Genomic DNA, 20,244 nt, shown 5'->3' on the forward strand with positions numbered 1-20,244 from the left:
CGCCGCCGCCCCGCCCCTCGCGCACGCGCAGGCGCACCGCCGGCGCCCCCCCGCGCCGCCTCGTCCAGCTCGGCCCGGCTCCCGCCCAGGCGGCGGCGACGCGACGCCCCGAGCGCCCGCCCCGCCGCCGCGGCCGGCAGGTAAGCGGGGCCGCCGGGCAGGGGACCGCACTCGGGCTGCGGGCGGGGGCCGACGCCGGCTGCGCCCCCGGGTCGCCCCGCCGCCGCACGTGTTCCGGCGGGTTGGGCCCCGGTCCTGGCCCAGCCCCGCCGGGGCCCTCTCTGTGCAGGCGCCCAGCGCCCCCACCGCCTCCCTTCCGGGTGCCCGCTCTGCGCCCCCGCGTCGAGCCCCGTCCCCCGGGGGCGGCCCCCTTCCCGCACTCAGCTTCCGTCCCCCCCTCCCTAAACGTGTCCTCACGGCCCCCCTGCGCCTCCCGGGGACCCCCGGCGCTCACCCGAGTGGCCAGTCCCCAGGGCCCCCTCCCCCAGCGGCCAGGTGACAAGCCCTCAGCCCGGGGACTGGGACTTATTTCTGCAACCAGCTCGCGTCTCCCCTGCTCTCCGCTGCTGCAAAGAAAGACCCCAGACCCACCGACGGGTACCTGGACGTGGCGCGCGGACCCGTGACGCTCTCCTCTTCTGCAGAAACGCCCCCTCCCCCTGTTGCTCACCCTCAGCCTCTCCCCCGAGAACCCGGGCTCCCCGGCTGTGGGGAGAGACCCCGGCTCCTGCTGTAGAGCCTCGGACCACTTCCATTCTGGTGCGCCAGAGCCATCTTGAGTGATGGCAGAGACGCTCCCTACTAGCCTTCTCGTGCCAGTTTCTACCTTCCCAGGTCCGTTTACCGGGGCCTTCAGACACTCTGGCAGGTGCCGTGCTAGACACTGCCTGGGAGGTTGGCCCGGCCCCGCAGGAGACAGATAGGGAAGCTAGAATGCGAACAGGTTGCAGGACAGGTGTGGGGGGGGGGGGGGGAGTCGTATCGGATTCCCCCACTCTTGGTCCGGCCACCTGTGAGTCACCAAATTACCTCACCTGTGGGCCCCTTCTCTGGGGTGGAATCCGGGAATGTGCATTTCACAAGCAGGTCAGGAGAGCACTTAAGTTTGGGAGGCTCAGCCTTGGGTGGTCCGGCTCATCAGGGTAAGAGACCTGTGGGTGGTAAGAGGGGGCAGGCGACACCGTGCTCTGGAGGTGGGCTCTGATCCGCCTTCCCTGCAAGCCTGATTGCCTTCACCTTCTCCGACTCTCCTTATGAGCTAGTCCCTAACCAACCTCCCCGGTGCTTCCACGGAGTCACCTGAGGGCTTATGGAAAATGCGAGGCCCTGCCCCCCTCTTAAATGGAAACCTGGGGCGTTGAGTCCGGAAATTGGATTCTTAGAGGCCCCCCTGATTTTTTGCGTGGTAATGTTTTGCTAGCCCAAGGGATCGGTGGATGGGGCCAGAGCAGGGAGGGGTTGGGCACCTTTTCTGTAAGATTAGGTATTGTATCCTCCGGTCCTCACTCCTCACCAGAGGGCGGGCAGTTTGCTGGACTCACGCCCCACCTCCTGGTGGGTCTCAGTTTTTATGTTAAAAGGAGCAGGTCGGGGCTCCTCGAGCTGCTCCGTTTACCCTAGAGGAAGCTTCTTAGCTTCTCCCTGCCGGTTCTCACTGCCCTCTCTTCCCCACGCCTCTTTTAGCCCTTGCTGGTACCTTCTTCAGACGCTAGGTTCGGGCAAAGTCTCGGCAGCTCTCTTCCTTAGCTTCCCCCCTCCCCCACTTGTCCATCCCACCTAAAGGAAGGCAGCACTTGGATTAGCTGGCACGGCCAGGTTGCTCTAAATTTAATCACCAAGTAGCTAGCGTTTACTGAGCACCAGCTTGGTGCCAGCACTCGGTTCCTGACCTGCCCCTCCCCCACTCTGGTCCTTGGGCTTTGGGTGCAGCACCATCCATCCTTCGGTGTGAGCCCCAGGCCTTGCTACAGGTAACCGTTGGTGGCCGCATCTGTGCTCTGCTCAGCTGTGTTGCCTTGTAATTTCTCTGCCCTCCTCTGGGACGAAGACTTTGAGACGTGCTCTTTTTCGGTGGCTTCCATTTTGCCTTGGTGTGCCGAGCAGTCAGGCAAGCCTTCAGTTGTAAGTGCTACAATTTAGACGACGACGCGTAAATGCTTAGACGGACGGCAGGGCAGGCTTGTCTGCGAGGATGTCTTGGTGGCTCCCCTCTTGAATAACGTCTTCCCTGGTCTTGGAATCGCCAGGTGCGCTTCTGTGAGACACATGCAGGCTGGGGACGGGGTCTGTTCCCGTGATGGAGCAAACGAGTCGCCTGCCGTACGGCCCGGGTGGTTCCATTGTCACGCTGAGACCTAATTGAGCTGCAGCGTGGGCTGGCTTGCAGCGCGTCTGGGTGCACTTCGGGCCTCTGCAGTCAGGCAGGGCTGGCTCTGGCTTACGCTTCCCGGCGGGGTCTTGCGGTCCCCTCACCAGGGACAGCGTGCCTTTTGCGCTGTGGGCATCCTGGAGGCAGGCTTCGAGTCTGCGCCCGGCACCCAGAGGCCCAGAAGCCCCCCCGGGGAGGCGAGGACCCGCGGGGGGCTGCTCTTGTGTGTTTTCAAATACGGCACTTAACCCTGCTGCGGCCCTTGTGAGCATTTGGACGCGTTCCCAAATTTCTACACCCTGCAGCTCGGTCTCCTGTAATTTGGGTGGGTTTGTTTTTCTACCGTTTCAAGGGCTCTTTGAAAAAAATTGCATTTTGTTTGCCTGGACTGGGCCGCATTCCTACGGACCCGGGTAACAGTAGGGGGCACCCTTGAAGCTGGGGCCTTGGATTGCGATCACAAAAGGGCCTGGGGCAGGGCGTCCACCTCTGAGAAGCGTTTGTTAGCCTCTGAGAAGCGTTAGCGCAGAGCGAGGGCCACCGCTGGCTTCCTCGTTTGGGAACTGCGCGTCTGCTACAGGGCTCGGTGAGATGGTCAAAAGGTTTTTATCCTTTTCTCTGGGAGTTACTTTTTCACAATGTGCTTTGTTTATGGGCCTTAGTCTCCCACTGTAGGTTTTGAGTAGCAGGCGGCTCTTCCCACTGTGAGTCTGCGCTTGGAGCCGTGAACTCCCCTGCTCGCGTCTCTCTGCCCGGTGGGCTTCAGAGCCATGGCAACGGAGGAGAAGAAGCCAGAGACGGAGGCGGCCAGAGCACAGCCCACCCCTTCCTCCTCGGCCACGCAGAGCAAGGCGCGTCCCTGAGGGCTCCCGGGGAAGTGCCAGGGGCGCACAGGCTGGGACGCGCCTTGGAGATGTTACTTCAAAGTCTGCTGTCCCCTCTCAGTTAGATCCTGGGGTTTTGGTCGCTGACCATAGACCTAATCGAGTGCTTGTTTGCCGAGTCGAGGATCCCCAGACCTGTCCCCTGGGAAGGGGCTTTATCAATAACGTGGATCCTCGGTCCTGATCGTAAGATTCTGTTCAGGGCCCACAGAGCCTCTTACTAAGCGCCCTGCCTGGCTCCACGGTCCTGACGCCAGGGCGGGTTCGCAGACCCCTCCTGTGGACACCACGCAGCGCGCAGAAGCCTTTACGCAAGGCTGCAGCCTTGAGGTTTGCCTCGGGGGAGGCTGCACCTGCTGCGCCTCCGTGGCGCGGCAGTGGCAGGGGGCTTCGGGCCGCTTCGGGGTGGGTGAGGGGCGGCTGAGGGGACGTCGTGAGCTCAGGCTGAAACACGTTCAGTTTGAAAGGTGACTTCCAGAGAGTTCTAGCAGGCACTTGGAGTACGGACGTGGAGCTCAGAATAGGGGGTCACAGCGGTTAACTGTTTGATGACTAGGACTGTCTCTTCAACAGCCCACTCCTGTTAAACCAAACTATGCCCTGAAATTCACCCTGGCTGGCCACACGAAAGCCGTGTCCTCCGTGAAATTCAGCCCGAACGGCGAGTGGCTGGCGAGTTCGTGTACGTATCTATCAATCACCGGGGCCTCGGCGCTCGGGAGTCCGTCTGGGCCGAGACCGGAAGCTGGGGACGCCTCCCCTGGGGCATTGCAGCAAGCCGTGTGCCCCCCGCTGTACCCGGAGCCCGTTGCCACCCTGAAGTGACAGGGGCCTGGGGGAGAGGGCAGGGCACGGGCAGCTGTGCCACAGCGCTGCCTGTCCCCGTGCACGGGGCACGTGCAGGGCTCCTGAGGGGTTCGTGCTGTTTCCCGGGGCTCTTGTGGGAAGCCCAGATTCTGTACTCGGGATGACTGGACCAGCTCAGTTCCTTTGTCTTCCTTTCTTTCAGCCGCTGATAAGCTCATTAAAATTTGGGGAGCATATGACGGAAAGTTTGAGAAAACCATATCTGGCCACAAGCTGGTAGGTGTGCACCCCGTATGCCGAGACTGACTTCCCGCTGGGGCAGGGCCAGCGGTCCCGGGGGTGGGGCCCGTCCCTGGGGCTCGGCAGGTTAAAGTGGAAGCTTCTTCCCCCCGAGTTTTTGATAGTTCTCTGCCTCTTGTTTTTTGAGCAGACACTCTTGCCTTTCCCAGACGAGTCTCTGCCTGACTGCAAGAGAACACGCTTGTCCTGTGGGCCGCGTGTGGCCTTCCGTCCGTGTGGCCAGTGGTAGCTCGAGGGTTGGGATGCTGGGGTGATGCGCTTAGTTATCTTTAGGTGGATGTTCTGATTTTTGCTGGTTAACTGTATTTTGTCCGTCAAGGTGGTGACCCTGTGTTTTCGCTCCCCAGGGAATATCCGATGTGGCCTGGTCTTCAGATTCTAATCTCCTTGTTTCCGCCTCGGATGATAAAACCCTAAAGATATGGGACGTGAGCTCGGTAAGCCGCCCTCGGCCTCCCTCCCTGGGAAGCTGGTGTGTGTGGAGAAGGGCACGGTGCGGGAGCTGGAGTTGAGTCTGGGACCCAGCCCGTCTTGGTCAAGGGGGTGTCCCCCGCCCCTTGCAGGATGTGCCCTCGGGCTGCCTCTGCCTAGGTGTTGGTGGGCGCTGATGCTGACATTTGCAGAAATAAGCACCTGGAATGCCTTAGTCCGACAATACTTGCTTCTAGGGAAAGTGTCTGAAAACCCTGAAGGGGCACAGTAACTACGTCTTTTGCTGTAACTTCAACCCCCAGTCCAACCTCATCGTCTCGGGCTCTGTAAGTGTGGCGCCTCCGGGTGGGGGTGGGGTGCGCCTGACTGTAGCCCGGGGCTCCGAGTGGAGCCTCGAGTCGTCAGTGCTGGGGGCCGAGGGGACGGTGGTGGCAGGGCTTGGGGTCCAGAGGACCTGCTCCCTGCCCGTGGAGCGGCTTCAACCTCTTCTCTGGTCTTCAGTTTGACGAAAGCGTGAGGATATGGGACGTGAAAACCGGAAAGTGCCTGAAGACTCTGCCTGCCCACTCGGACCCCGTCTCAGCTGTAAGTCCCACCGGGCTGCGGACCCCGCGCAGCAGGACCGGGGTGACGGCCAGAGAGTGGGCACTGGCGACCCCGAGAGAGGTCTCCCTGTCCTGGGCCCGTAGGACAGGCGGGCGAGGGGCCGGGTGAGGCGGCCCCGAACTGAACCCCAGACCGGGCGGCCAGGCCCGAAGAGGGGCCGTGCGCCGGGAAGCGTGGCCGTGGCCATGGAGAAGTGAGTGTTGAGTGGAGTTGGCTTCAGTGGGGCGGTGGTGGAGGAGGTGGGGCCCCGCGCGCGCTCTGGCTGTGCTTGTGTGTACCTCGGGGCAGGGGAACGCGCAGAGCCAAAGGCACACCCGCTCACAAACCACGGCACTTGAAAACGGCCACGCAATTCCTTTCTTTGTCAGCAAAGAGCCGGGAGCTGCTTCTTGGCCAAGTTTGCCTTTTTCTGGAAAGGGGAAGGAATCGTGTAAACAGTGTGCTGCTTTTTACTGAGCAGATGGTCCTTTTCGCTTTCTGAAATCGTGTAGGTGAGTGCTTTTAAAGCATCTTCCGCCTCGAAGGGCTGTTTTGCCCAACTGAGACCACTCGCAGGGCCCCGATACGTAGAAGACACACGGGTGCTGCCGGCGGTGGCCTTGAGGACGCCCGGCCAACGCCTGGGGCTCAGGGGTTCCGCCACGGACGCGCGGCCGGGCAGGCCCGAGCTCCGCTCGCCTCTGTGGACTCAGTGCGGGGAGCGCGGATTCTGAGACCGGCCCCGCTGCGACCGAGGGAAGGAACCGGGAGATGAGTTGTCGCGACGGCCAGTACTGTCTGCGATTTGGTGGTGGCGGGGGCTGCGGGTGGGACCCATAGCTTAGACCGCCGTGGGGTTTGTGAAGTTTTTGCTTCCTACCGAAGTGAGGAGCGCTCATTTGAAAAGAAAGAAAGGCAAAGAAAGGCAGCAACTAGAAAATCAGAGTCTCCGGAGCGCCCGCCCTCCAGGACCAACCGCTCACGGCTTCCCTGCCCTCTGTGGCGTTTTGGCTTTTTAAATACATATTTTCCAACACGTTCCCTCAAGTAGTGGTGAGGATGCCCAGTGCCGCGGCTGTCCGTCTGCTTGGAAAGGTTCCTCGGGCGTCTGTGGCGTCTGTGCCCGGACCCTGGGACCTCGGGCACCGGGACATCTTGTGGGCAGCGGGCACTCCCCGCAGGCACTTGCGACTTGCACTCGACGAGGAGTGCGGTGGGCATGTCGGAACTGCTCCGCACGCTTGTGTGACGGTTCCTGCAGGGAGAACTCGAGACCCCGTGTGAAAGAGGCACACGTGGTTTCCCGCAGATGTGGGGGGAGCTGGGAGCCTCACGCTGCAGGCACGGCCCTGTCTGCCAGCTCCCTGTCCCCGCACGCCCTCCCGCTCGGGTCTGGCCGCTGTGCCCTCTCGACTGGACGACGCCTGCATCAGCTTCCTCTCTGGAGCGGCCCTGGGTTTTCCTTGCATTCAGCCTGTTTCCTGCCCCCCCCCCCCCCCGCTTCTGTATGAGCTCACCTGTCTGCCGGGGGTCCCCTCCGCAGAGAGCTCTGATGGACGGTCACCTCAGAGGAGCCGTGGCATCCCCGTTAGGTACTGACTTGTTGCCTCTCTCGCGTTTTCATGGTGCTTACGTTTCGACGCGGGGATGTCCAGGGTGCCTGGATGCGGTTGGGAACGACGCAGAGCGCAAGGCTGGTGCTGCAGCTCTCGGGGACCCGTGTCAGCTCGTCCGTGTCTGGCCTGGCGGGTCTTGGTAGAATGTTCTGTGAATCCAAAGACAGGGACAAACGTGGTTAGATTGCTGTGAGTTTTAAAGTGAGGGGCTTGCGAGCAGGTGGTTACGGTCATGTGGAGCTCCTGGTAGGGGCAGAACGAAAACAGAACATCCTCCCGGGTGTCTGGAGACCTCACAGGGCCGAGCGGGCCGGCGCAGAGGCCACCGCCGCATGTGGCAGTCCTGCGGCGAGCCCAGGTCAGGTCTCGCCGTGATGAACTACGCTCTCCGCCTTCGAAGATTTGGTGCGAACGAAGGGAACGGGACGCGCTTGCTGGTGCCTTTCGGTACCGGGCGCGTGCCGAGGTGACACCTTAGGTACTTTGAGTTCAGTGAAACCAAGTTCATTTCACCTGTTACTTTCCCGCTGCAGCTGCCAGAGCGTCAAAGTGTCCGCGTGGCGGCGGGGCTCCTCAGCGGAGGCCGAGGGTCGTCGGCAGCCGCTGAGAGTGTCAGCCTGGCTCCTGGGTCGGTACTTTGTTCCCCAAGCTCTCAGGTGCTCCTGGGGCACGTGGGCTTGCCCCCAGGGGGTGTCCCGCAGAGTCTGGAGATTGTTCTGGTCGTCACAACTAGACGCCGAGATACTGGCATCTTGTGAGTCAAGGGCAGAGTGTGGCCACCGGGGGGCGGGCCCGGAGCAGGAGAGTCCTGGCGGGCAGGGCGGTGGTGCCAGGTGGGGGCGCCACTCCGCACGGCATGGCGGGGGGGTGGGGGGGGCACACGGCCCTTTGTGCGGCTCTGTTTTATGTAGAAAGCCTATCTCAGGTAGCAGGAAGTGGGATCGCCTCAGAAAGGTGTGAACTCCTGACATTGTGGGTCCTTTAGTCCCACCAGGATTCAGCTGGAGGAAAGCAGGAAAAAAAGCACAAATACCAAGCAGTCATTAGACAGGGACTTGTCAGGTTGCCGTTTCTTTCCGTGAAGTCGCTGCCCCGGGGTGGGCGGAGTTAGGCATTCAGGTGACACAAGGTGTGGGGTGCTGGAGGCCGGTCAGCTCCTAGGACCAGCAAATACGGGGTCACCGCTGTCCTGAGGCTCGGGCGTCCGGGCTTCCTGGTCCTTGCCGCGGGCAGCGGAGGGCGTTCCTGTGGTACCTACCCAGCGAGTGGGTTTTTCTCTCCGGCTTTTCTCTTTGACGTGAGGTCAGGGCAAGTGGTTTCCAGCTGGTCGCCCGGGTCAGGCCGCCCCACAGTAGTGGTGGACATGCCGGCTCTCACAGGCTGGACCTCTCTCCGGGTCCGGATCCGGGTCCGGGTCACTCAGTCGAGCTTGTGTCTTTTCAAGGGCACCTTTTGCAGTAAGTGATTTAGCTACTCAACCCGTGTTTCCGGCGGGATTTCTTTCAAAGTTGGGTCCTCCGTGGTGAGACCGGGGCACTGTTGCTGGACACGCAGGTAAAGTCACCTTGTCCGTGCAGCTCATGTGTCCGTCAGTGTCCACAGGAAATCAGAATTCGAAGCGAACGGGGGTTCCGTTGTTTGCTCCGCGCTCGGCAAGATGCCCGCGCACTCGTGCAGGGCGCTCGCGAGCGGAGCGCAGTCTGTGTTCGTCACTTACGAGTAAATGTGCTTTTCCCCCCACTCTGTTCTCAGGTCCATTTTAACCGGGATGGATCCTTGATCGTGTCAAGCAGCTACGATGGTCTCTGGTAAGTGCAGGCATTTCCCTCATTCGCTCAGCAAACGTGTGTTTGTTTATTTGTAAATGTTTATTTTGAGAGAGAGAGCGAGCAGGGAGGGGCAGAGGTGGGGGGCAGAGAGAATCCCAAGCAGGCTCTGACTGTCAGCACAGAGCCTGACATGGGGCTCGAACTCACAAACCATGAGATCGTGACCTGACTCGAAACCAAGAGCTGGACGCTTAACTGACTGAGCCACCCAGGCGCCCCAGCAAACATTTATTTAAAGGCGCCATTTTGGCCCCGGGGGGACAATAGTGAAAACAAGGCAAGCGGGTTTGTCCCCGAGAAGAGCTTATGGCTGTCACGGGGCTGCGGCAGACGGACACACGGCAGCCCCTGTCTCCGGAGGGACAGCAGGGCCGCGGGGAGGGCTCCTGGTACAGGGAGGCCCGGGGACGCGCTTCTGCTCAGGACTCCTCTTTGTGGGCACGGAGCGTGCCCTTGACGAGTTCACGGGCGCGGGTGGCGTGCGGACCCTGGGAGGACCGGACTCCCGTCCCGAGTGGGTGGAGCGGAGCGGAGATCCCGCCACAGAGGAGGTGAGGAGGTCGAGGGGACGTGGCCTCGCGGGGAGCGTCCGCTCCAGGCCGCGTGAAGGACGCCCGTAGAGCTTGGGATCTGTAACCTGAGTGTTCAGGATTCTTCCGGAGGCGTGAGGAAGAGGTGGAAGTCGGCGTTGTCCGTTTAACTCAGCAGACTCCGTGATGGGGGCACGAGGCTGGGGAGCGTCAGGCTGGGTCTGCGGGGACCGTGTCCTGGCTCGTCAGGCCCGGTCACCGGGAGGGGCGGGGAGGCAGCGGCCACTGCTGGCACGATCGCTCAAGAGCCTCCCGATTACGAGGCGGAGAGAGCGCGACCGGGAGTTGGTCTGTGTTCAGTACAAAGAGGGCACGGGAGTGATACGCGTAGAAGTGCCGCGGGAGAGCGGAAGCGCGTGCTGCGGTCACCCGCGTGCAGGCCACCGGGCTCGCGGGAGAAAGCCTTTGGTCTCTCGTTCTCTCTTTTTTAAAGTCGTGTATCTTCTTTTTTCCTTTAAGTTTATTTATTTATTTAATTTAATTTAATTTTTTTTTTAACGTTTACTTATTTTTGAGACAGAGAGAGACAGAGCATGAACGGGGGAGGGTCAGAGAGAGGGAGACACAGAATCTGAAACAGGCTCCAGGCTCTGAGCCATCAGCCCAGAGCCTGACGCGGGGCTCGAACTCACGGACCGCGAGATCGTGACCTGAGCTGAAGTCAGACGCTTAACCGACTGAGCTACCCAGGAGCCCCCTCCTTTAAGTTTATTTAGAGAGACAGAGTAGAGGAGGGGCAGAGAGAGGGAGAGAGAGGATCCCGGGCCCGGCTCTGCCCTGGCAACACAGAGCCGGCCCAGGGTTTGAATTCACGAACCGTGAGATCATGACCTGAGCCGATATGAAGAGTCGGACACTGACCGACTGAGGCGTCCAGGCGCCCCGCCCCCCCGCCTCCCCCCGTTTCATTAGAACAGAATAGTAAGACCAGGTTTGAAACAGGGGCGGGCGGACAGCGTCGGCAGGCGCAGAGTAGAGCGACGTCTGTGTCAGTGGGACGAAAGAACATCACCCAGGAAGAGAGAGGCGTGGAGTGAGCCAGGCGCCGCCGAAGGGAGAGGCCTGTGCTCACAGTGCACGCGGGGCCTCGGGCTGCGGCGACCATCCGACGGGCCGTGTCGCTCTTTGGAAGAACGTGTGTGGCCTGGTGGGCGTGAGCGACGCCGCGGCTGTGTGTTTGCGAGCTTGGGACAGTCTCCGGGCCACCTGCAGACTGGCTCCGAGAGCTTCCCGAAGAAGTTAGAAGAGGCTACGCCCCCCCCACCCCCCCACCCCAAAAAGGGAAGAAGAAATTTGTACACAGACGGAGAAAGGGGACAAGCGGTGGAAAAAATGAAGACGTAGGTGTTAACCCCTAGAAGCTCCAGTGAGGAATGGTGAATAAGTGGGGTGAAAACAGAACGCGGGGCGCAGATGTGGCGGGTCCGGGGGACAGGAGGAGGAGACCGCGCGTCCGCCCTGAGCCGCGCGTCCGCCCTGAGCCGCGCGTTTGGGTAGCTCCGGGTTCCGAGTTGGCCCAGGAAGGCCTACACGTGGTCTGGGGCCGGGGAGTCCCGCTCAGTCGGCCGACCTCCGAGGCCATGAGCATGTTGGGACCACAGAGCAGGACGGGAGCCCCGATGTGACGCATGTGGTGGGTCCGGCCTGCTCCTCCTCTCCAGGCCGCGTAGCTAGTCCAGAGAGAAATCCACGGAGGACGCTTCGCGGTGGAATATCGATGTCAGAATTCCAAAGAAACCGCAAGCTGAGCCCAGCAGCCCGTCGGAAGATAGTGACCCACAACCACGTGGGTTTATTGAACAGTGAGAGGTCGTGGTAACGTGATCGGCGCCAGAAAAGTGCGTAATCTGCTTAACGTCTCCACAAAGTGGAGGCAATCTCCGTGGTTTGTTACTGGTGGAGGCCACGCGGGCCCCTGCTAGGATCTGGCAACCATCCCCGGGTACGACTCTAGCAAGGAGGCCTGTGTGGCACCCTCTTACTGGAAACTTTACGATATTTACGAGAAGTGGTAATACACAGAAACCGTCTCTAGGAAAATCAGCCGCAGAACTGGCCCGTTCGCCTCTCGCTCAGTGTTTGGGGTTCCTGGTGAGCGGCCGGAAAAGTAAAAGTAGCCGTGGGAGAGGCGGATGGAGGCTCAGCTCTTGGTGGATGATCTACTTGTTTTCAAAATTTAAGGGCCACTGACCTGGCACTTGACCGGTACTGACCGTGGCCCTCACGGCTGCCTTGACCCGGGACCCCGCCACCCCCGCTCGGCAGTTGGGGAGCAGAGTCAGACCGAACACTCGATGGTTGTCCCCCAGCGTAGGTGGGGAGGTGGCAGCTGGGACCCGCAGAGCCCAGTGCGGGGCGTCCCGCCCAGAGGAGGGACCTGATGGGACAAGCAGAGCGGGTCGCGGGAGCCAACTTGCTGCCACCCACTGCCCCCCCCACCCCCCGCCCAGTTCCCGGCAGCCAGTGATGCGGGGTGCCATCCCAGACGGGGGCACGTCGGCAGGGGCGGGAAGGTGGGAGAGGACTTGGCAAAGTAACGTGTCCCCTGTGAGCCGGTGGCCTCACTGCTGGGCATCCGTGCCCTGGAGGGGCAGGCGCTGATACACGGGCACCTGCCGCGGAAGGTGGGGTGCTGGTGTGGGCGGAAATAACATGCTTGCTAGAGCTGGCTCGTCCATTCTGGGGTAGCGGCTCTCTGCGTGCCCTTCTGAACTAGAGGGTGTCCAGAGAATCCCCTGCACTAGTCTTTTTCTGTGAAAACCAAGCCCTCTCCTGGGCGACTTGGGACGTTGGTGCCAGAAAACGGGTCAGGCTCCTGGCACCCTGTGCCGCGGCCTCTGCTCCCCATGTCCCCCGTGTGCTGGCGACCCGGCTGCCGGTGGCAGAGCAAGTGCACACGCCTGTTGTGGGGCGCCCGTGGTGGCCCCAGGGTGAGGGACGGTGGCGCGGAAGAGTTAAGCAAACCGAACCGCGACTCGTGGTGTCCGTCCCCAGACCGACGTTTGCTCAGGACCCAGAGCGCGTCGGGCTGCTCGTGATGTGTGTGTACAGACTTGCTGCCGTTTCTGTGTTGCAGCCGCATCTGGGACACCGCCTCGGGCCAGTGCCTGAAGACCCTGATCGGTGAGTGCTGCTGGCGTTGCGTCCAGGCTGGGTGTCCCCCGAGTGGCGGTCGCCCGGCCAGCCGCGGAGGGCACCTCGCCGTCCTCCGTCCATCGTCTTGTGTGGTCTTCGGGAGGCCCTCTCTTCTCCTCTGTCCTGGATCTGCTCCCTCTGGGCGGGGTCCTCCTCTGCGGATGGATTCCAGCTCCTGCCAGCTCCTTCTGGATGGCCTCTGGCCCCGCGAAGTCCCCTCTCCAGGCTGGGCCCCGTGCCGTGTTCCCTGAAGGCCCTCGGAGCCCCTTGGACCCTCCGCCTTCGCTCGGCAGACCCCGCGTGGGGGTTTGTCCTCGATCGTTCCTTGAGCGCACGTGACCGAGCCCCAGCCCTGAAGTGCGCCCCGTCCGCTGGCGGCCGGGGGAGTAGCAGACTGGGAAGACAGGTGGTGCCACCAGGCGGGGTGTAGGAGTGGCTGGGGGGTGGGTGCTGGGCCCCTGCAGGGCCCCAGACCTCCGAAGGTGATGGGGAGGGCGTCCTGGGAGGGTTCTGAGGCGGTAGGTCGCCTGGGGTCAGCCCGGAGGGTCCCCGCAGCTCCAGGTTCGAGCGTGAGGTAGAGCAGGTACTACCGAGTTCTGTGCTGCGGGGGGACTTGGGGGGCCCCGGGGGAGGGGACCGGCCCACCGCCCACCCGGGGGGGTGCCGTGTCCTCAGCTTGGCACCCTTCCCTGGGCTGTCACGGGAACGCACGTGGCCTGATGACGCATCAGCCCCGGCCAGCGTAGCACAGCACCCCGGGCTGGGCGGCTTAGCAGAACCTCCTCCCTGCGTCCCGGTGCTAGAATCCGAGATCTGGGTGCCAACAGGCCTGGCGTCTCCCGCGGCCTCTCCTCGACCTTCCTGCTGTGTCTTCACGGGGCCCTTCCTACGTGTGCATCCCTGTGCCCGGTCCTCTTTTGTCGTCCAGATGCTAGTCCAACTGGCTCAGGGTCCCCCGCACCAGCCTCCCTTTAGCTTCGTCCCCCCTTTGCAGGGCCCGATCTGCACACAGGGCCCCATCGGCTGACCTGCAAGGGTCAGGACTTCACCGTGGGAATTTCGGGATGGGAACCGTTCTGCTGTTTCTTTTGGTTTACGAGGCCACCTTTCGGATATGACCTCACGCTGAGTCCGCAGCGTCTGTCCCCAGAGGCCTGGCGGGACGGCGCCGCCGTTTGCACCTCTGAGGCTGCCTGGCACTTGCCCGTGTCAAGTGTCCTTCTGTTAACGTGACCCCCAGGGCGCTCCACCCCACAGGCAGGCGGGAAGCGGAGGCCTGGAGAGCCTAGCCGGCCAACCGGCAGCAGGCGGGTGCCAGCGCCGGGCCTTGAGCTCCGCAGCACCCACCGCGAGGGAGGGGGCGGCGCGTCGCCCTGTCCCACCCCGTTCCTGACACCGGGTCTCGGGAATTAGAGCTTTCCGGGTTAGAGAGCCTGGTACGACCACCCCTCTGCATTATGGGGCCTGCCTTCCTGCTGTGGCCCCTGGGACCCAGGACGGCCCTGTGTGGCCTCACACCTCCTTCTGTGCTTTTGCAGTGTTTGGGAGCTGTCGCAGGGAGCAGCGGCCCCCAGTGCCCGGGGGCCAGGTCCCTCGAGGTGGTAACGCTCGCACCACTCCCCCCGTTCCGGCACCAGGGTGCATGGCCCCGGTTCCGTCCCTCTCACCTGGGAGGGGGGACGCACGCCTCCCGATGTGAGGGTCACAGGGCCGTCATGCGGCCGCAAGTGCTGGCCTTGTCCTTGGCGGCCCCTGACGGCGGCTCTTACCCAGCTTCCCAGGCCGCCGGGCATGAGCTTTCAGACCTGGGTACAGAAGCAAGGACGTGGGTCTCCTGCCAGAAGGTGGTTTTTGGAGAATTGACAGGTCCTTTGCCCTGACTAGGCGACAGGAAACACCTGAGCTGATTCGCCTGCGTCCTTTCTCCTCAGTGGTAACACTTGCCCAGGTCAGCGGGGCCTTTACAGACCTTGCTGCACGTAAGGAAGTTGACCCTGGGTCTGCTTAGCGGCCCCGTGTTGGTGGAAGGCCGGGCATCCCTTTGTGGCACTTGCCACAGGCCCTTTGCTCTTCGAGCCCTGGTGGCAAAGGGGTAGTTGGGCCCCATCAGGGACCCAAGGAGAACCGGCCATTGTGACCGGCACAGGGTCGGGTGACGGGAGTGTCCTGGGTTCCTCGGGGACCCGTTCCGGGTGGTGGCGTGGGCACTGGTGGCCGTGTCCCCACTTGGATGGTCCTGTGTGGTGACGGGGGTGCCGTTCCCCTTTCCTCCTCGGGGCTCAGGCCCATCGCTCGTGCATCAGCCTGCGTCTGTGTTTTCCATGCAGATGACGACAACCCACCTGTGTCTTTTGTGAAGTTCTCTCCAAACGGCAAGTACATCCTGGCTGCGACCCTGGACAAGTAAGTGTTCCGACCTCCCCGTGGGGTGGGCCCGGGATGCGTTTCCTGCCAGAAGTACCTCGGAAAGATAGAGGATGTCTACATCTAGTAAAGGTCCTTGCGTTCTTCAACCTGGGACCCCGTCTCTGCTGGCGGCTGGGTCTCCGGCTGGTCTGAAGAAGGGTTTGGGGTCCAAGTTCGTCCGGTGACTCTGGCTCTGCCCGTGAGCACTTGGGCGGCACCCCACAAACTCCAGAGCAGGTGTCGCCCCCTGTGGGCGGGCCGTCAGACTCTGGCTGCTTGTGTGTACTTGGGCAGCCCTCTGGGGGCCACGCCTCGTCCCCAGGAGGACCCGTGGTCAGCACTTCTCATCAGCACCCTTGGGAAGAGTGAATTCCTGCCTGGGGAGGAGGGGATTTTTTGCAGCCACTAAAATCTGGTTCTGGATGTTTCTGGAACCCAAGTTCTCCACATCCCTCTTGTAGTGGGAACGAGCCACATACTGACCCCGGGAGCCCCTGGCAGCCTCTGTTTGGTGACAGAACCTTGTAGTTCTTTGAACCGTAAACGCGTGGGGCTCTTTCACTGTGAAATCCTCAAACCACTGGCCGTGTGCCTGCTGTGCTGGGCGCCCGCACTTGTGGAGGGTGAGGGGCCCGGCCCCTGGCTTTGCCCTGCACATGAGGCCGTGGGGATGCACGGTGCCAACAGACCTGGCCCCGCTCGGGGGGCCCCCGCGGACATGCAGGTGACTGCCCCCCTCTCTGCCTTTCAGCACGCTGAAGCTCTGGGACTACAGCAAAGGGAAGGTGAGCGCTGGGGGCGGGTTCGCAGGGTCTGGGCCGTGGCTTTGGCCGGTGGCAGAGCTGAGCCAGGGTCTGAAGCAAGAGGGGCTCGGGAAAGCGACCATCGGGTTGGCCTGGGGCACGTTTCTCAGACTCGGGACTTAGCAGGTGGCGAGTCTGTAAGTTAAAGCTTCAGTCGCGTGGCTTTGCACCGTGTCCCTGGAGTGCTTTTCAGAGCTAAGGTTTGTCGGCCGAGACGCCTGCGCTGCTCACGCGGGCATTGTCCCGAGTGCAGGGAGTTGTCGACTTGGTGAACATACTGGCTCTCTTACCTTCTCAGTGCCTGAAGACCTACACCGGCCACAAGAATGAGAAATACTGCATTTTTGCAAATTTCTCCGTCACTGGTGGGAAGGTGAGTTTTCCCCCAGTGAAGGAGCTTCTCACTCTCCCCAGCTGTCCTGAGAGGTGACCCTGTCACAGCTTGGCTTACGTAGCCACAGACGCTCTCCTGCGCCCACGGAGCAAAGCAGGTGCCTCCGTGACAGACGGCTTTGCTCGTCTGCTCCCGGGTCTCACGGAGGCAGAGCGTCCCCAGGGCGACGGTTCCCGTAAGCGCTTTGCCGCTCGGGGCCTGGGCTCCGGTGCCGGGTCCCAACTGGCCGCGCTGCCTCCTGCCCAGCCCAGGGCCCCGCTCGCGCTCGCCGCCTGGCGTGTGACTGGAGCAGGGGGGTGGGGGGGTTGGGGGGGGGTGGCGTTGGGCGGAGATGGGTGTGACCCGGAGGGGTGGTGATTTGAGAACATGCTTTAGGTCTCAGGAGCCTCCGACGGCCCAGCGGGGCCTCGAGATCGTGTGCGGGCGGGGGCGGAGCGCGTGGACCTCCGGGCGAAGTGGGTTCCACGCGAGCCGGCTCTGACCTGGGTCTTTCTCACCCGTCTTCGGTTCTAGTGGATCGTGTCTGGTTCCGAGGACAACCTGGTGTACATTTGGAACCTGCAGACCAAGGAGATTGTACAGAAACTACAGGGCCACACAGGTGAGCTGGAGGATGTGTGCAGGCTGCGTGTGCGCAGGGACGGCTTCTGGGACACCAGAGTGTGGTGCTGTGCCGCCTGCTGTTCTGGTTTTTCCTTGCCCTCTGGTGGCCTGGGGGACGCCACTGGTCCGTGAGCAGTCGGCAGGGGGCTTTGTCTCAGCTTCCATCTGGCCAAGGCCAGGCTCAACTCGAACCTCTCTTCGTGGCCGTCTTCTGGCGCTTGTCCTCAAAGTCCGTGCGGGCTCCGTGTCTTCCGGTGTGGACGTGCCCGTGCTTTTGTCCCGCGTCAAGACTAGCGCAGGCCAAGGGACATCTGCTGTGGGTCTAGAGGCTCCGGTTCCTTCCGGCGCCGACCCGCTGTCTCCCCGCGGGCCTGCTCCGCACGCCTCTAGGCTGTGAGGGGCCACCTGTGCTGGTCGCCCTGCCCTCCGAGGGAGGGTGATTGTCAAATCCTTTGAAAATTTGGCACAAGTGCTCTATTCTGGTCCCTTAAAGTCACCTCCACCCACTGGGGACACAGCTCAGACCTAAAGTCCAGCTACGACTTTGCGTGTTCTGCCCTCATGGCCAGCTCCTCGGGAGCAGCCCTGTGCCTCGGTCGTTCCTGGCTCCTGGTGTGGCCAGGACACTCAGGCCCCTTTGAAGCTACACGGGAAGAGGGAAGGTTCTGGAATTAGCCCAGGTGCCAGCACACGGAGGTGGGGGGCTTCCTGGTGGAGGTGGAGTGTGCCGTGCTCAGCAGTGGTGGGGGGGGGGGTTGGGAGCGGGCACGTCCACGCAGCGAGGCAGGTGCTCCTGTGTCCCCTCTGGGGACCGCTGCCGTGGGCCAGGCTGCACGGAGCCCTCCCTGATGGCCTGCTAGCACGTGGTGCCGCCTCTCCACTGTCCCACCCGGCCATCGTGCTCCCTCGAGGCGTCCCCAGCGGGGGCAGCACAGTCAGCGGCTGGGACCCCGGGGGCGGTGGGGGCGCGACCCTGGGTGGCAGAGCGGGTCTCGGCACCAGGGGGCACAGGGCAGCGACGGTCTGTGTTTCAGACGTCGTCATCTCCACGGCCTGCCACCCGACGGAGAACATCATCGCCTCGGCCGCGCTGGAGAACGACAAGACCATTAAGCTCTGGAAGAGTGACTGCTAGGCGCCGCGGGGGCTGGCGGGAAGGCGGCCGGTCGGCGAGCAGCGCGGTGTCTGGAGGGGGCCCCTCCGTCCGTGCCTGGGGGGTCGGGAGGGGCCTGGATGGAGCCACCGCTGAGGACGATGTGGCGGAGGGGTTGTCTACCACCAGAAGGTTCTACAGGTTGCTGGTGACATTTCTTGCCGATCCCTCTCACGCTGTCTGGGGAAGTTTCTGGTCTGTATTGTGTTCAAACAGAGTCAACACAAATTTTTAATTTTTTATTACAGAAGGGTGAAGTTCAATTTATCATGAGTTGTGTTTTTTTCCAGTAAATGTTCTGTACCTCCTCTGGTATCTTATTACCCAGTGCAAGTGCGGCGAGCAGCCGCCCCCGCGGCCCCCCTTGTCTGTTCAGTAGATGCTCTAGCCACTCGGTCCGCGGTCACCGGTTCCTGCTGTCGTCGTGCCCAGTGTGTGCGGTCTTTCCGGAAAACACAGAACACTGTAAGATTCTTTCCGTGTAAAACCCTTTGTATGTGGGAGTTCGTGGTTCCCGTGCGGACAGCGTGGCGTTGTTCTGGTACCTCCCTGTGTCCCCCTGCGTGCCCCCCGCGCGCCCCCACGAGCTGTAATAAAAGGTAGGAGTCTGCACAGCGGTGGCGACGGAGTTCTCACGCGAAGCCTGTCTGCGCTTGGCCTTTTCGCGGAAAGTCTCCCCGATGGCAGGAAGTGGAGGGTTCCCGCGCCCTCCCCTCCCAGGAAGCCCGGCGCCACGGAGGAGGGCTCCCCTCCCCGTGTGGGCCGGGGATGTGTGAGGGGGTCCGGGGGCAAACCCAGGAATTCCGTTTAGCTGGAGGGGAGCTGGTGTCCCTGAAGTGTCCCGTCGAACGTCGCAGGCGGCCGTGTGCGCGAAGGCTGGGCCGTAGGAGGCCCCGAGGCCGTGGGTCCAGGCTCAGCTCAGGCTGGGCTTCGTCTCCCCACTGCCGACCTCGGGACCGAGGGCTTCGTGGGGTTCCCGGGGCTGGCACAGCAGGGGGAGCCGGGTGCCACCCACCCCCGCGGCCCGAGTGCGGGGGCGGGAGCCTCCGGTGGCGCGGCTCCCTGAAGGGGTGTGGGGGGGAGAGCGGGGTGAGGAAGCGGTGCTGGGATTGCCAGGCTCGGGGACCCCTGTGTGCAGCGGGCCCCCCACCCCCACCCCGCCCTGCCTTTCCTGGGGCCCCGGGTCCTGGGCTGGGGAAACGGGGCTGCTCTCGACAGGCTTCCCGGCCCCACCCCAGTGGCCGTGGTTGCTCAGACGGGGGTGGCAATTCTAGCAAAGGGCATCTGGAAACGGACTCCCTTGTGTCTCCCCGTCCTCTCCCCGGAGGCGGACGGCGAGCGGGCTGTCTGTGCAGAGGTGAACTGCAGTAGAATGCGGTCAGCACCCGGGGCCGGGGAAACCCACTTGGCAGCGTATTTTGGTAGGAAAGGCGGAGGCCGCGTGTGTCGGCAACGTTCCTGAGACCTTGGGACTGTCTGGTTGGTTCTGGTGTGACAGCTCAGCTCGGCCCTCGGAGCAGAGGGGTGTGGACGTGGAGCGCTGTGCCCTTGGATATAGTTTATTTTTTCTACGTTTGAATTCTCTGTTGTAGATTTGTGTAAAGATACATCTCTCTTTTAAAAATAAAGATTTTCATGTCTTGTAACTTTGTCCCAGAAGACTTTTTTACCTTTTTACCATGCAGCTGTTGTGTGTGTGTGGGGGGGGGGGGGGGGGGGAGGGGCGGGCGGGTGACATGGCCCTTCTACTGCTCAGGCCAGCGTGCCCTGCAGGAAAGCTCCTAGCTGTTAAAAATTACCTTTTCTTACTGTGAAAGTTAACCATTTGTGGGGGCGCCTGGGTGGCTCAGTCGGTTAAGCGTCCGACTTCGGCTCAGGTCATGATCTCACACTTTGTGAGTTCGATCCCCGCATCGGGCTCTGTGCTGACAGCTTAGAGCCTGGAGCCTGCTTCGGATTTGGTCTCCCTCTCTCTGCTCCTGCCCCGCTCATGCTCGCTCTCTCTCTCTCTCTCTCTCTCTGTCTCTCTCGCTCTCCTTCAAAAATAAAAACATTACAAAAAAATTAAAAAAAAAAAAAAGTTAACCATTTGTGCTCGTTACGGACAGTGTAAAACAAATAGGAGAAGAAAATAAACCACCCGGATTGCTGCTACCACTAACGCTTTGGGGGATTATCTTCTGGTATGTTCATTAAAAGTAAGACTTTGTTGGGGATCATTTCAGGCACGTGTAAATGTAGAGAACGTCTTCCTGGCTTTATCTTTTCAACTTTCTTTTTTGAAGCAAGCTCTACGCCCAACATGGGGCTTGAACTCACGACCCCAAGATCAAGCGTCA

At 62.0% G+C, this 20,244-nt stretch overlaps 1 protein-coding gene across 1 annotated transcript; it reads left to right on the forward strand.

Annotated features, from left to right (window-relative positions):
* Positions 1–19,551, forward strand: WDR5 (WD repeat domain 5). Its single transcript, XM_086684438.1, has 14 exons — positions 1–140; positions 3,031–3,219; positions 3,826–3,934; positions 4,262–4,335; positions 4,707–4,796; positions 5,028–5,117; positions 5,293–5,376; positions 8,745–8,800; positions 12,488–12,534; positions 14,874–14,949; positions 15,704–15,737; positions 16,054–16,128; positions 16,663–16,750; positions 17,787–19,551. Exons 2-14 carry the CDS (start codon positions 3,139–3,141, stop codon positions 17,885–17,887), a joined length of 1,005 nt encoding a protein of 334 aa, XP_086540564.1. The 5' UTR covers positions 1–140; positions 3,031–3,138; the 3' UTR covers positions 17,888–19,551.
* The last annotated feature ends 693 nt before the right edge of the window (positions 19,552–20,244 follow it).

Source organism: Puma concolor, chromosome D4 (assembly GCF_028749965.1).
Source record: "Puma concolor isolate L17-30 chromosome D4, mPumCon1.1.hap2, whole genome shotgun sequence".
Lineage (NCBI taxonomy): Eukaryota > Metazoa > Chordata > Mammalia > Carnivora > Felidae > Puma > Puma concolor.